This window comes from Lissotriton vulgaris, chromosome 4_1 (assembly GCF_964263255.1).
Source record: "Lissotriton vulgaris chromosome 4_1, aLisVul1.2, whole genome shotgun sequence".
NCBI lineage: Eukaryota > Metazoa > Chordata > Amphibia > Caudata > Salamandridae > Lissotriton > Lissotriton vulgaris.
This window is the reverse complement of record NC_141691.1, coordinates 1970674444-1970688241: the sequence shown is the minus strand read 5'-3', so window position 1 is coordinate 1970688241 and position 13798 is coordinate 1970674444. Positions and strand designations below refer to the sequence as shown.

At 39.6% G+C, this 13798-nt stretch overlaps 1 protein-coding gene across 1 annotated transcript in view; it reads right to left on the bottom strand.

Moving 5' to 3' along the window:
• The window catches only part of ADGRB1 (adhesion G protein-coupled receptor B1), a 473955-nt gene that overhangs the window by 28939 nt on the left and 431218 nt on the right, over nucleotides 1-13798 (bottom strand). The window contains exons 26-28 of the mRNA XM_086966285.1: nucleotides 10406-10501; nucleotides 9790-9849; nucleotides 5631-5685 (exon numbers count right to left, since the gene is read on the bottom strand). Of these exons, the coding sequence (XP_086822411.1) occupies nucleotides 5631-5685; nucleotides 9790-9849; nucleotides 10406-10501 (211 nt within the window). The remainder of the gene's footprint in view (nucleotides 1-5630; nucleotides 5686-9789; nucleotides 9850-10405; nucleotides 10502-13798) is intronic.

Sequence of the window (13798 nt, the reverse complement as noted above, 5' to 3'; positions counted from 1 at the left end):
CAGCCGGGGCACTGAAACAGGTGGAAGTTTATCTCCATTTCCATCCTGCTGACAGTACCTAGAGATGTATTCCTCAGAAACACATGATGATGCTGACCAGGATATGGGCGTTGAAAGTGTGCGGCAGAATGTCATCTAAATGGGCATCCGGACAATTTTTCCACCAAGTTTAAGTGCAATAAACTCTGGGATTGGTAGTTACTGCTCCAGACTTATCCGATGGGTTTACCGGATAACATTGTAGTCTGTCAAGGAGTGATGCTCTTGGGCATTGTTGCTGGTATTAGGGTACTAGATTTTGTATGTATCTCCAATCACAAAATCACTGAGGGATGTCTTCAAATCCTCTGGTACTTTGGCCAATTCATTTTTTCAGTAGTTCCAAGGGAGTGGGAAACAGTATCCCTTGTAGAAAAGAGGTTGTTCCATGGCTAAGAGTATGTCTGCACCCCCTGTGCTGTAGGTGAATTAACGCTCGAAAAGGCTCGAGCTGCTTTTTGAATGCAACAACAATTTAAAAATGGCCAACAGATTGGAAAGGACCGATGTTTGAAAGGGGAGGACTCACTGGCAAAAACATGAATATATTTATTTAGGAACAACATCCCATACAGAGAAATACCTTCAAAGAGAAAGCACTGGACAGAGAATTTCTTTAAAACAAAAAAGAATTTAGGCTGCTATTGCGATAAAACAAAATTGCTACAATATTTACTTTGCAAGCAGCGAAAGACGAGAAATAAAATAAAGGGATAAACATGCTAAAAAGAATAGAGTGAGAGTCATCAGAATAAGTTGTAAGGTGAAGGACATTGTACAGGTAAAGCCTAGGTTAGAGTAACGTTTGAGTTAGTGTCAAAATTAGGAAAAGAAAAAATGCTAATGTTCGTGGTCAATTTAGGGTTAGAGATAGGTATAGGTTTAGAAGATAAATAAAATCAATATATTTGTGAAGGAATTCAGTGAATGGTATTTAAGTATTCTTGTTAGCATTTCTCTGTACAGATTTCCCACTAAAGGCGTCCCCTCTGTGCAGGTATTTTCTACATGGTCTGATGGAGAGCCATGTAAAGGGTCTGCTAGTTGTTGAAATCGGCCGAGTTTACTATCTGAGTGGTTTGAGTTGTCTGGATTGTATCCTACAAACACCGGAAATGCGATTTCCAATGTTAGTGCCTTACACTATGTGGAGGGAGGACAGACTGTAAGGAAATAAAGAGAATCAATTTAAACATAACTGCGAAAAAAGCTAAATCTGTGTGTGCATTTCCTTGGCTGAATATTAACTTCTGCGCCTGGTGTGAGGGGCCGGAGTGCCTGTATAAGTAAGCAAAAAAAGAAAATCTGCTGAGAGATAACAAAGACAATAGTGTGAGGTTTACATTCTTAGATCTAGTGAGGGATTAAGACACTGTGATGATCCCGTGCTTAGATCTAGTGAGGGATAAAGACACTGTGATGATCCCGTGCTTAGATCTAGTGAGGGATAAAGACACTGTGATGATCCCGTGCTTAGATCTAGTGAGGGATAAAGACACTGTGATGATCCCGTGCTCAGATCTAGTGAGGGATAAAGACACTGTGATGATCCGTGCTTAATTCTAGTGAGGGATAAAGACACTGTGATGATCCCGTGCTTAAATAAAGTGAAGGATAGACACTGTGATGATCCGTGCTTAGATCTAGTGAGGGATAAAGACACTGTGATGATCCCGTGCTTAGATCTAGTGAGGGATAAAGACACTGTGATGATCCCGTGCTTAAATTAAGTGAAGGATAGACACTGTGATGATCCGTGCTTAGATCTAGTGAGGGATAAAGACACTGTGATGATCAAGTGCTTAGATCTAGTGAGGGATAAAGACACTGTGATGATCCCGTGCTTAGATCTAGTGAGGGATAAAGACACTGTGATGATCCCGTGCTTAGATCTAGTGAGGGATAAAGACACTGTGATGATCCCTTGCTTAGATCTAGTGAGGGATAAAGACACTGTGATGATCCCGTGCTTAGATCTAGTGAGGGATAAAGACACTGTGATGATCCCGTGCTCAGATCTAGTGAGGGATAAAGACACTGTGATGATCCCGTGCTTAGATCTAGTGAGGGATAAAGACACTGTGATGATCCCGTGCTCAGATCTAGTGAGGGATAAAGACACTGTGATGATCCCGTGCTCAGATCTAGTGAGGGATAAAGACACTGTGATGATCCGTGCTTAATTCTAGTGAGGGATAAAGACACTGTGATGATCCCGTGCTTAAATTAAGTGAAGGATAGACACTGTGATGATCCGTGCTTAGATCTAGTGAGGGATAAAGACACTGTGATGATCCCGTGCTTAGATCTAGTGAGGGATAAAGACACTGTGATGATCCCGTGCTTAGATCTAGTGAAGGATAGACACTGTGATGATTCGTGCTTAGATCTTGTGAGGGATAAAGACACTGTGATGATCCCGTGCTTAGATCTTGTGAGGGATAAAGACACTGTGATGATCCGTGCTTAGATCTAGTGAGGGATAAAGACACTGTGATGATCCCATGCTCAGATCTAGTGAGGGATAAAGACACTGTGAGGGATATAAATAGTGTGATGATCCCATGCTTTGCCACAGTTCGAGTCCGCCAAGGAGGGAGAGAGGTGCAAAACGCATGCTTTGTGTCCACTCAATGATCACCCATTGAAGTTTACTCTTTTTCCATTCCCCCCTCGACACAAATTTACACAACTCAATACAGCCCAGCTTCACCGGTCTTGTGACCCTTCTAATTCAACTATCAACATTCCTAAATTAGTTCCATCTTAGAATTAGTTAATCTGGTCACAACTGGCAACATCTATCACAGCCTTCTGCTGAACGTGTCATGGTCCACCGAATGAATGTCAGTCATATCCATACACTCACAGATTTAAGATGCTTGACAGACACACAGATAAAACTGAGAAGACACTGTTTGAGCAACTTAAGACCACATATTGTAATATTTTACGCACCCTAATTATGAGTTGACCCTTCAAGATTTGGCAATCCAAATAAAGACATTGGTTCAATTCTATCTAGCACTACTTACCAGATGATATGTTGTTTCAGATTACTCTGCCTCCCTCTTCAATCTCATCCTGACACACATGTAACTTGCAGACTCGGTTTCCAACTTCTAATTGACTCTACTCCCTACACCAACCACTAGTTCAGATTCCTTCCACAATCTCAATCTTTACACTGCATCAACATGGCTATAATCCATCAACCTACCAATATTGGCTCTAACAAACACTGCTGGTGGTGTGGGAATCCCAGACAACGTTGTGTGTGTCAGTGGTAGTAGGAAGAACAAAAATGTGAAATGAAGAGGCCACAAACATTTTAATTTCCCAGAACCATAAATGTCTCCTTCCATAGTGGAAGTTGTAAACATGAGAATATGTAAACATCTGCACATTTTACAGCTCAGTCTAAAGTTGTCTCTTTATAGGAGACATTCATAGAAAGCGTCACTTTCTATTGAAAAGTAAGCACTCCCTGCCCCTTCCCACTTTGCCTCTATGAACACTGCACTGGTCTTCCAAACTGAAACCGGTGTCAGATCTCAGTTCTTCTGCAAACCAGTTTCATGGCTCTCACCTCGGGCTAAAAGGTATGCAGTCCAGGTTGTATATAATTATGGTTATCATTATACTTTAGAAAGATGACTCATAGGATAGCAACAGAAACAGTTTGACACACCACGCAACGTGACATAAATCAGAGGCGTGCAGGTTACAGAGCGAGTGTCGCAAAACATAGGCTCAAATTAAGGCTTTTTGTTTCAAGCAGGTATCATGGACTAATAGCAAACAATTTAGAATCAAAACTAGCAGGTACACACGAAAACAAACTGCAAAGTAAATGCGTTCTCATCACATCATTTGGGAAAAATGCAATGATTTAGGCCAGAAGGCATGCTGCTGTAGGCTTAAAGAACTACTTTGCAGAAGTCAACGGAGAGTCTCCAACCAGCCGGCGCTAAGGATTAAGCCTGGGACGCGAGTTCTTATCTTTCTGAATGCCTCCGAGAGGCTAATCCTAGCAACTGATCTAGATTCTCAATGAGGTATTACTGTTGTGGCTTCGTAGTCACAATAATGGACAATGCTTGTGGAGATTTTAACGAGGAGCAATAATCCTTACAGAAGGTTTAGATTCTTGATGATCAGTGCTTTCTCTACTAGTAGCTTTAAATCCTCAAATAATGGTTAATCTTTGCAATCATATGGAATCTTAATTAGGCTTAATTGTTAGGTTTATTTCTCTGATAAAGCTTAAATCTTGAAGTAAAGTTTGATGCTCAAAGAGAAATAATACTTATTAAAGTAGAGTTCGAATTTAGACAAGCGATTATTCAGATACTCAAAGAGCGCTACGTTTTGTTGTTTAGATTCTCAAAGAGAAGGGTTACTGGTTTCAGTAAAACTAAACCCTGATTAAGAGATAATTCTGGCAGCATTTGTTAGATTTGCGGTCTAGCCCATTGCTAGCAGCAGGCCTAGATTTAAAAAAGGTATATTGTGTGCAACAGGTTTAGATCAGCAATGAAAAGACAAAGGTTCACATTAAGTTTAGGTTCACAGTGAAGGTTTAAATCCTTGATGGGGAATAATCCCTGTAGCCTATTATCCTAACAATAGGGTAAAACCACCGATGAGTCTATATTGTGCTGCAGCATTAGATCAACCAATGGTCAATTATTGCAGTAGGGTTAGATACTCAATGTGGAGAAAAAGCTACATATGATTTAGACCCTCAATGTCAGCTTATTTTTGCAGCAAGTTTAGCTCCTCAATGAGGGCCAATCCTTGCAGTAGAGGCAGGTAAATGGCAAATGGTATTGCGTGCAGTAGGTTTCGATCCTTGTTGAAGGTGCATCATTGTAAGAGATTCAAATTCTCAGAGGTGTCAGGGCTTAAGTCTTCTGTGGGGACTAATCTTAGCAGTAGCAGCTTTAAATTCTCAAAGAGGATGATTCATTCTTGCAGCAATGGACTATCTAGCTATCTTATGGATTTAATATTGTAATGCCTTTTGGATTGTTGAAGGATGTCTGCCAATGTACCACAAGGGCTAAACCTTAAAGTAGGGTTTTCTCCTTCATGGTGGCTCACCCTACAATAGATATAGAACAGTAAGATGAGCATCTACCTCTTGCCAATGGACCACAGCAAGAATACAGACATGGCCGAATCAAGATTTTCAGGCATTCTTACCTTAGGTGCTTTTCGACGTGACAACATGGCCTCAGCCAGCCAGGTAGCCGTCAATATGTTTATTTCTCATTAGATCATGATGTTAATACTTTTAATACGACAAGAACTTAGTTTAGTGCAGGTGCACAGCCTTGTTTCTTTCAAAAGTTTCAAAGTAAATTCAGAGAAGTATGAATAGTTTTTCAGGTGCTCCACAGGAGGCGTCTTCCGTCCTAGACATCTTATTCAACACTAGCAAGATGTGCCCCTAATGACCCACTAATGGGTCATTAGGAGCACATCTTGCTAATACTTTTAATACACCATACTTCAAACACAAAACATATAAAAGAAGAAAAAAGTGCTCAGTTTGGTTGTCCAACTGAGCCACTTGTGAGCCTCACCTGTCAGGTGTTCACCTGATCTGCACGCCATATCGACATCTTTCTCAAAATCGGTCTGAAATCAAATGAAAACACACAGCTGAGTGTGGCAGCAAGGACATCTCATCAAGTAATTTAAAATGAATATGCATCATACAAAACATTTTCAATTCAGGGATAGTTTAATCTAAAATGTCAGTTACAAAGTTTAATAACTGTATCAGACCTAATCCAGCACAAATGCTACTGATTAATTTGTCTACAAATGAATTCTCCGTTTATGAAAACATTGATGGATTCTGGAATGAATGAACAAGGCTGTTGATATAATCCAACAATAAAACACAAGTGCTTAAATTAGATAGTCAAAAAATATGAAACCATGAGTGATTGTTCTTTCAGCATGGACTGGTTGAGGACGGTTGACTAAATCTCTTTAACCTCTTGTGCCCTTGAATACCCTGCAGAGCTCGCAGGTTGACAAGAGAGGTGTATGATGGAGGAGGCTGAAGTACACTCAGCGCAAAATGTCAAAAGGAAGGCATGGGGACAAACGGTTGGAAGATGTATCATTTGCCGCCATCTTGGTGCTGAATTATTAAATGGCTGCTTCATTTGAGAAAGGGTTGCAGGGCATGCATACTTCTTCGAAAAATATAAGTGCATGGCTATTTCTGTTCAAACTGCAATTTTCTGACTTAAATGTAGAACCATATTTGGGTATGGAACAGCAAGAGGCCACATTTTAGTGTTCACATTCAGTGAAAACAGGACTCAGGCAAGAACTGTGCCACATATTTGATTTGAATTAGACCACTCATATTGGCTAGTGTTGATCATTAAACCACCAACAATGCTGTTAATAGCAGATCATTTCCCATTAATTTGGTAGATAAGTTGTCTATGATTTTCATTTCCAACCCAATTCCAACTTTTTTTTATTTGACTAATGTTAGGTGACCGTGTTTCAGAAGCACTGGTGCCTGCATAGTAACATATGCAAGTGTGACAGCCAGATCATTTCACAACTGACCAATCAGAGGATGTTCTGCCGCATTTCATTATATGCTTCCTGCCTATTGGTAGTTCCATAGATCTGGACGACTTGCACCAGATTATGATACTATCAACACCACAGCAACGTCTCTTATTATATCAACAAGAGTTAATTATTTGACATAACCTTCTCCATGGTCACATTAACTTGACAGATTCCACCAAATGCAGGCTGACTTGTGAATGTTGATCCTCCAGATATAGTGTAACAAGACCCAATCAAGCATACACAGAGGCAAGTTGTATAATTAGATTTCAACTCACAGAAAACAACTTCTGATCTAGGTTTTGCCAGTTAATGGTTGCGCAACAACTATGTGCAGCACCAAAGGCTGTGAGATTCTTTTCTGTGCAGAGCCTCATAAACATACAGCTGTCTTAGGAAAACTCCTGGAATGTTTCATTAGTCAGCATTAAAAAGTGAAGCTAATATAGATCTACAATCTTACTGGTTTGTGGCTATCTTTCAAATTCTCCGATTACGAGCCCGTGTTGCTGTTCTAGTTCTTCAGAAGGGAGAGACCAGAACAAACATGGATCCCAACAAGCTTTCCAGACTTCACGTGTGACCCATCAGGCTACACCAGTCTTAGTTTATTGCAGCTTGTATCTTCACTGGCCAAAGCAAGTTTATTAATCTGTGTAGGCTTTTTTTTCTCAGAATTTAGCATTTTTTCCTGGAAAATATGCTATTTGTAATTATAGAAGACTTTTTGGTAAACACTTCAGATGTTCCAGGTCATGATAGTATGATAGAGGATAGAGTAATAGGTAATGATTGAATACAGCTGGTGCTAAAAGCATGGCCAGAGCATTGACATAGCATCTCACCAATTCTCTTTCCTCGACACTGCTATACACAGAACACAACCATACACAGTACACAGCTCTACACAAGCAAATTGTGGTGTCACTTGTAGAAAATGTTCCTGTATGCACAACAGGTACAAATATGGGGTGACAATTTTAGACACATATATCTTTTAAATGATACTTCTCTGTGTCGCTTTAAGCCTTTCCCTAGTTCATGCAAGCCTGTATTACTAACAATACAAGACTGTATTCAACAAGCACATCAGACAGCAGGGGTTGAAATGGGTCTGAAGTAGACTTCCTAAGTCGAAGTGACCTGGCAATGTTGCATTACTTTTATTGCCATTAAGAGAGACTGGTGCCTATTCAAACCAATGAACCCTTTTAGCAGCCGAGAAACTAAGCCCTGACTGTGAGCACAAAGTGACAGGCTCAATCGTCCTGACTGTGATGTCTAAATTTGACTCTTGACTTCACAAATCAAAAATCAGTACTGTGCATATGTCAAAGCCTAACAAGCTGAAATATGAAGCAACTGGACAGATGTGGGATACTAAAGATCCTCTCATGAAGACAGGCACTACACTTCACGTCACAGACCGATGTGAGATAAACTTGTCATTGAGTTATCGGGGTGAATGTAGCAGTGGGCAGAGCTGGAATCAGACAGCCATAAAGGGTTCATCTATAGGATTCTAGCTCATCCATTCCATCCATAACGGGAACATTGGGTCAAATGTCTATTAAAAAAGTAATTGCAAAACAAGTGGTTCCCTCCATGGAATACACATTAAAAAACGCTGTGGTGCATCGATTCGTACAGATGTTTTTAATGCGGGTTCCACCGTGGGAACCACTTGCTACTTTACAACTATATACCTTTGTTCCTTCCAAACTGTGGTTCACCACGTCCTAATAATTATAAGAAACAAATAATGCCACAGTGCTTCAAGACATCACAGCACAGGTACACATGTGAACGTGATTCACAAGAAAAATTAAGATGTAGTAGTGTCACCAGAACATATTTTCAGTTCAGTAGACACACTCCCCCTACGCATTATGATACACCTCTAGCTTTGATGTAACAATGGATCAGTAGTTTGATAACCTTTACAAGCTGGCCATACCTCTTTGCGTCAAGTGCCTATCACTGCATTGGGCTGTACTTTATGGAATCTACCGATCCTACCCTCAAAACAGAGTCATTTTGGAGCACTCCATGCCATCAGCCATGCAGGCAGTTCCTAACTCAGATACATGTTGTGGTGGCATGCTAATCACTAGCCAGAACACTATGGGATCTCATTGGAAAGCTTTTAACAAGTTCACTCTTAAATAAATTTGTCCTGGAAGGACATTGAAGGGCTTAATGAGGCTTTAGTTAATTGTGTATATGCCCCTTTCATTTAGTGAGGCTGTGCTGTTCATTTTGTAACTTTTTACATTCAAGGTATTCACAGACAAAAGTAAATGTAAGCATATTATGTTGAGGTGCTCTGGTTGCCAGGGTGATGTGCGCATCAAGCTTATATGTTAAAAATCTCCTGACCACCTCAATAAGATATAGAGAGTAAGCACATGTGATTGCATGAGGACATAACACTTTTGATATACATGAGGACATAACACTTTTGATATACATGAGGACATAACACTTTTGATATATCTCTATGAAGAAATCTTTATGATATAATGCTAATATGAAGACACCACTGTGAAAAAAAATTGTGATTACAAATTTTATTTTCAGTGCATTCAAACGAAAACAAAAATGACCTAAACCCATGTGTTTTCATTATCAGTGAAATAGCAGAAAATAAAGGAACAGAGTTGTTATAAAAGTATGGGTTATGAATTGGGACTGGATTAGTGTAAGTTAGATGAGGGGGGTGATTGTTAGGTTTAAGGGTAATATTAGCATAGAGTTAAGAATTAGGGTTAGGTTAGATATAGGTTTGGATTTAGGCTAAGGGTTGCATGAGGATGCATGGATTACATGTTTTTCATACAGGAATACTTTTTAGAAACTTTGTCATGTCTGTCCATTTAATGATAACTGAAATTATTTCTAGATGATTATTTATCATGATTTTTTTTCATATTGACATCTCTTCATAAAAATATTCCTCAGTCTAATATTGGTCCACCTAACATCCAAGCTGAAAAAATGATTATGGGTGGCGTAATTGCTACTAGTGCTTTGACCTGAGACTTTCACAACTCCAACAATGAATCAAAGAGAACTGTGTCTAAGGTAGAGCCACAATGGCTGCCGCACCCTGGTTTGGCAAAGGAATTTCTTATTCACCTTAAAAAGTGGTGATGTTGAGAATAATGCAGGTTCGGTGCTGGATCCGCTAGGCCTCTCCTGTTACATGCCAATAGAATTAAAGACAGTATTTGCTAGACTGCCCACTTTATTGTCATGCTCATAGCTCAGTACTTACATGCTCATAAAATGATTAAATTGTCAACCATGCGTGGAAATCAAAGAATTAAGGCAATTCTGTGAAGGCAGAAGGGAGCAGTACCGTATGATATGAAGTCCTCCTCACAGTAATGCATGCCTTACTACCAAACTTAGAGCACCCCTATTATTTTCATGCAGAACTACATGGCGTGCATGCAATGGGAGGGAGAGTTGGAGGCTATGTTACATTGATGGGGATATTATAATTAGGTCTGACAGCATCAACTAACATGCGCTTATTGTCTCTCAACTAGGTTTACTAAGAAGCCTGGTCATATATGAGACCTAGATTGTGATCCAGAAGAGAAGGATTCAGATCAGAAATATCTGCTGAGTCACAACCTGTTCTCCTATACTTACATGCTGGAGAACAGAATTAAAAAACAAGTGGTTAATGTGGTGCAGACTAAAAATGCCCCTTCTGCTAAAAGTAATGAGTGGCACTCTGTCCTACCATTAACTGTGCATGTCCGTTCTGAAATGAACCACCAGAGTCTCCATTGCCCTCTTCCTGCCGATCGACAACCCGGCACTTCACCGCATCCTGCACCTACCGGACGGATCATACAGCAGATATCAGTCAGGCAATTCTCCAAACTGAACATTGGGTCGAGAGGTCATCCAAGACATCAACTAAGCCCCACCAACCAATTCTCAAATAAAAACAGGTAGGAGTAACTAATATGTTTCTTGTCTTTGCTACAGAATTTTTGAGATTGTGATTTGCAACAAATTGATAGTGGCTGGAGATCGCATTCATCCACGAACAAACGAAGCAGGTTCAGCAAGGGCAATGGCTGGGGACAATCTTGCTCCCAAAGCATTATCTACGTTCTAGTAGTATCTCTGGGAAGGCGCTAGTTTAATCTTAACGAAATGTAACCATTAGCCCAACAAGTTGCCAAACGGGATTCTGAATAGGGGATTTGCACTGATATCTGGCCCTAATATTGTCTCAGCCTTCCGACAGTATGGGAACTACACATTACACATCGATTGTTTTGACTTTTCATGTGTGCAACACTTTGTTAATAACCATGCTTTAATTTTTGATCAATAAATTAATAATCATTTTTGAAGCTATTGGGTTGTTTTCCACAATGGTTAATTAATGATTTAGTAAACATTTTCCGCTCTTCTCTGACTTATGATTCTGTATTTGATATTTAATGTGTGCATGATATTAACTTTCTCGCTTTAGATTGGATGTCAACTGTGGAAATACAGGTGATATTACAGAAGATTGCAAAGCAGAGCAAAGTCAAGTGGCAGCCCTGTTCAGCCCTATTCCCTCGCCTGACTTACATTATTCAGCATGGACACAGCTCAGACCAAAAACCCAAAGACTAGGTGAACTTTCAGGATTTGATAGCTCAGGACAAGATGAGGTCTGCACAAGTTGTAAAGACTGAAGTGTGTTGCAAAGTTTTATGTACTAATATTTGATTGAATGACACACTTGAAAATAGCAGCCTACCTCATCAATGCTTCATTTAAGACCATTTTTGAGTATCACTTGCTTGCAAAAGTAAGAAAACGCTTAGATGGGATGGACAGTGAGACAAGCCTAGAGTATGACCTCAACCCAGATGACACTCAGGAAAATGTAAAGGGTACAAAGTCAAGGCTGGATGTTTAACATCAAAAACAATGGGCAGCACTTTACTACTTGTAGGTGAAGGTGTATTCAGCATGATGGAAAGACAGCACATTTGTGGACAGAGTAGGCAGTCAAAGTCCAAACATAGATATGGATAGAAGACTGCTGAAGAAAAATTAAGTACCATGGCTGGGCCAATACTGTATGACAGTACATGCCGTTCATATTCCTGGTTAAATTGGACTGGCTAACATTGTGAATCACTACCCTACAAGAAAGATGTAATTAGGAATATCGATAGCAAAATATGATCTGATGTAATTATTGTGGCCTAAATTTTGTTCACAAAAATATTGCTGCACTGGGTGCAGATTTTCTATTATTAACTCAATGGGGCAATATGTTTGTAAACAATATTTGGTACACAATATTTTTGTTGAATGATATTTAGGAAACAGCATTTTTAGTACCATGCACACAGGCCAAAAATAGAATGAAGGGATGGAAACTGCTTAAAATTTAAGATAAGAGGAAATTGGCGCGGGAAGGCATAAAGTCAACCCCGTGCACAAAACAGATAACGCATGGCTTCCACGATCAGTGTTCTGTTGCCTCTGAGCTATTTTTGTGCTGAACAAATTCCGTAACATACATTTACATTAGGGGGCTTTTACCACTGCACGCTAGCCTAGAATTCTTTACATGAATATGAGAGATCAGACAACATGGCAGGGATATAAATATCAAATATTATATCATTTTATTTAATGTTCATCATGTCAGAAGAGCATAGACATGCAATATCAATATTCTATTTACATGTCTTACAAAAGATAGACTTTAAAACTGATGTGTGTAGTTTGAGTAAGTTTACATGAACCATCTACAATGTATCATATTTACAAAAAGATGCCTTTTCAGCTGAAGGGTAATGAGCATCATCTCTCGAATTCATAGCAATGTCTCATCCTATGTATACTGCAGAGGTTTGAACCTTCATTTGAATGATCTTTTAGAGTATGTGACCTAAAACAGGTAATGAAAGGAGTGCCTGGCTGGCCCGTATAAACTGAAGGTATCATAAGATGCTCAATGTCCCATTGACATCTTCTGAAAGCATGTGGAACTACCTGGCCCAGCTTTGTGATCTACCACTGTTTGGGAAACTCCTAATGTAGTTACTAAAAGTGCAGACCGACTCATATTTTTCCACTTAACATAGTCAATTTGTCTAATTGAGTCACAGAAAAAGTCCCCAATATTCAGCTCACTGCCCCATGTGGATTCAAGATGCTCACCAATGACAACTATGAGGTTTACAATACATCTCAAGTCGTGTGGCCTTGTACTTAGCACTGGACTGTACCCTCCTGGGTAAGGCCAGGGCAGATTTACCTGTGTTTGTCACCTGTCTATAAAAGCACGGATAAGTTAAAAAATAAAAGGATGTACCCAGAGTAGTTTCCTTGTGGCCCAGATAAATTTAAGCCTTTCCGCCCATGTCTCTGTGCTATATAAGTGAATTGCTCTACATATGTCTGGATGTGGGGCACGGAGAGGCTGTGCAACAGGTACTGAAACTGATCCCTCTGGATAAGACCAAAAAAAGCCTCAACTAATTTGTTGCTTGAGTTTCCATTTAGTTGGGGCGCGGCTGAAAAGTTTGGACTTGACTGCTGCTTTTTGGGCTTGCCTGTCTCTTTTTAGGGAAGTACTGACTTGCACGAAGTTGGTTCCTGTCTGTGATAGTGCAAGTGGGGTAATAATTATAAAGTAATTAGTAGTAGGTCCGATTGGTCCAATTATGACCAACCACTGCTGTTTTACTGTTCTAGCTTGAGCCTTGCCAGTTTTTCATAAGTAACAGAATAGAAACATGATTAACATGAAAGCCCATATATAAGAACTGCAGAAGTCACAACCCAATGTATTAAGAGGAAACTCTGAACATGTGGCTTCAAAGAATGTTTCTGCAGTGGACTTCACTTTCGTGCTTAAAAACAATAACTTTAGGTAAATGTTTTTTATATATATTTTTAAATATTGTTATTAAGTGCTAGTTCTTTTAATTCCTTCAGTAATTCTCAAATGTGAAAGATGTTTTGTTAAACAGAAAGCATCCTCCGATGAACATCGGTTACCAAGTACTAAGAAGAGAGCGAGCGCTTTATAAAATCTAATAAGGTAACGTCATTCTTTCTAAGTGATGAAGGTGATCTTTAATTCTTCCATGTGAAGGTAGGCATC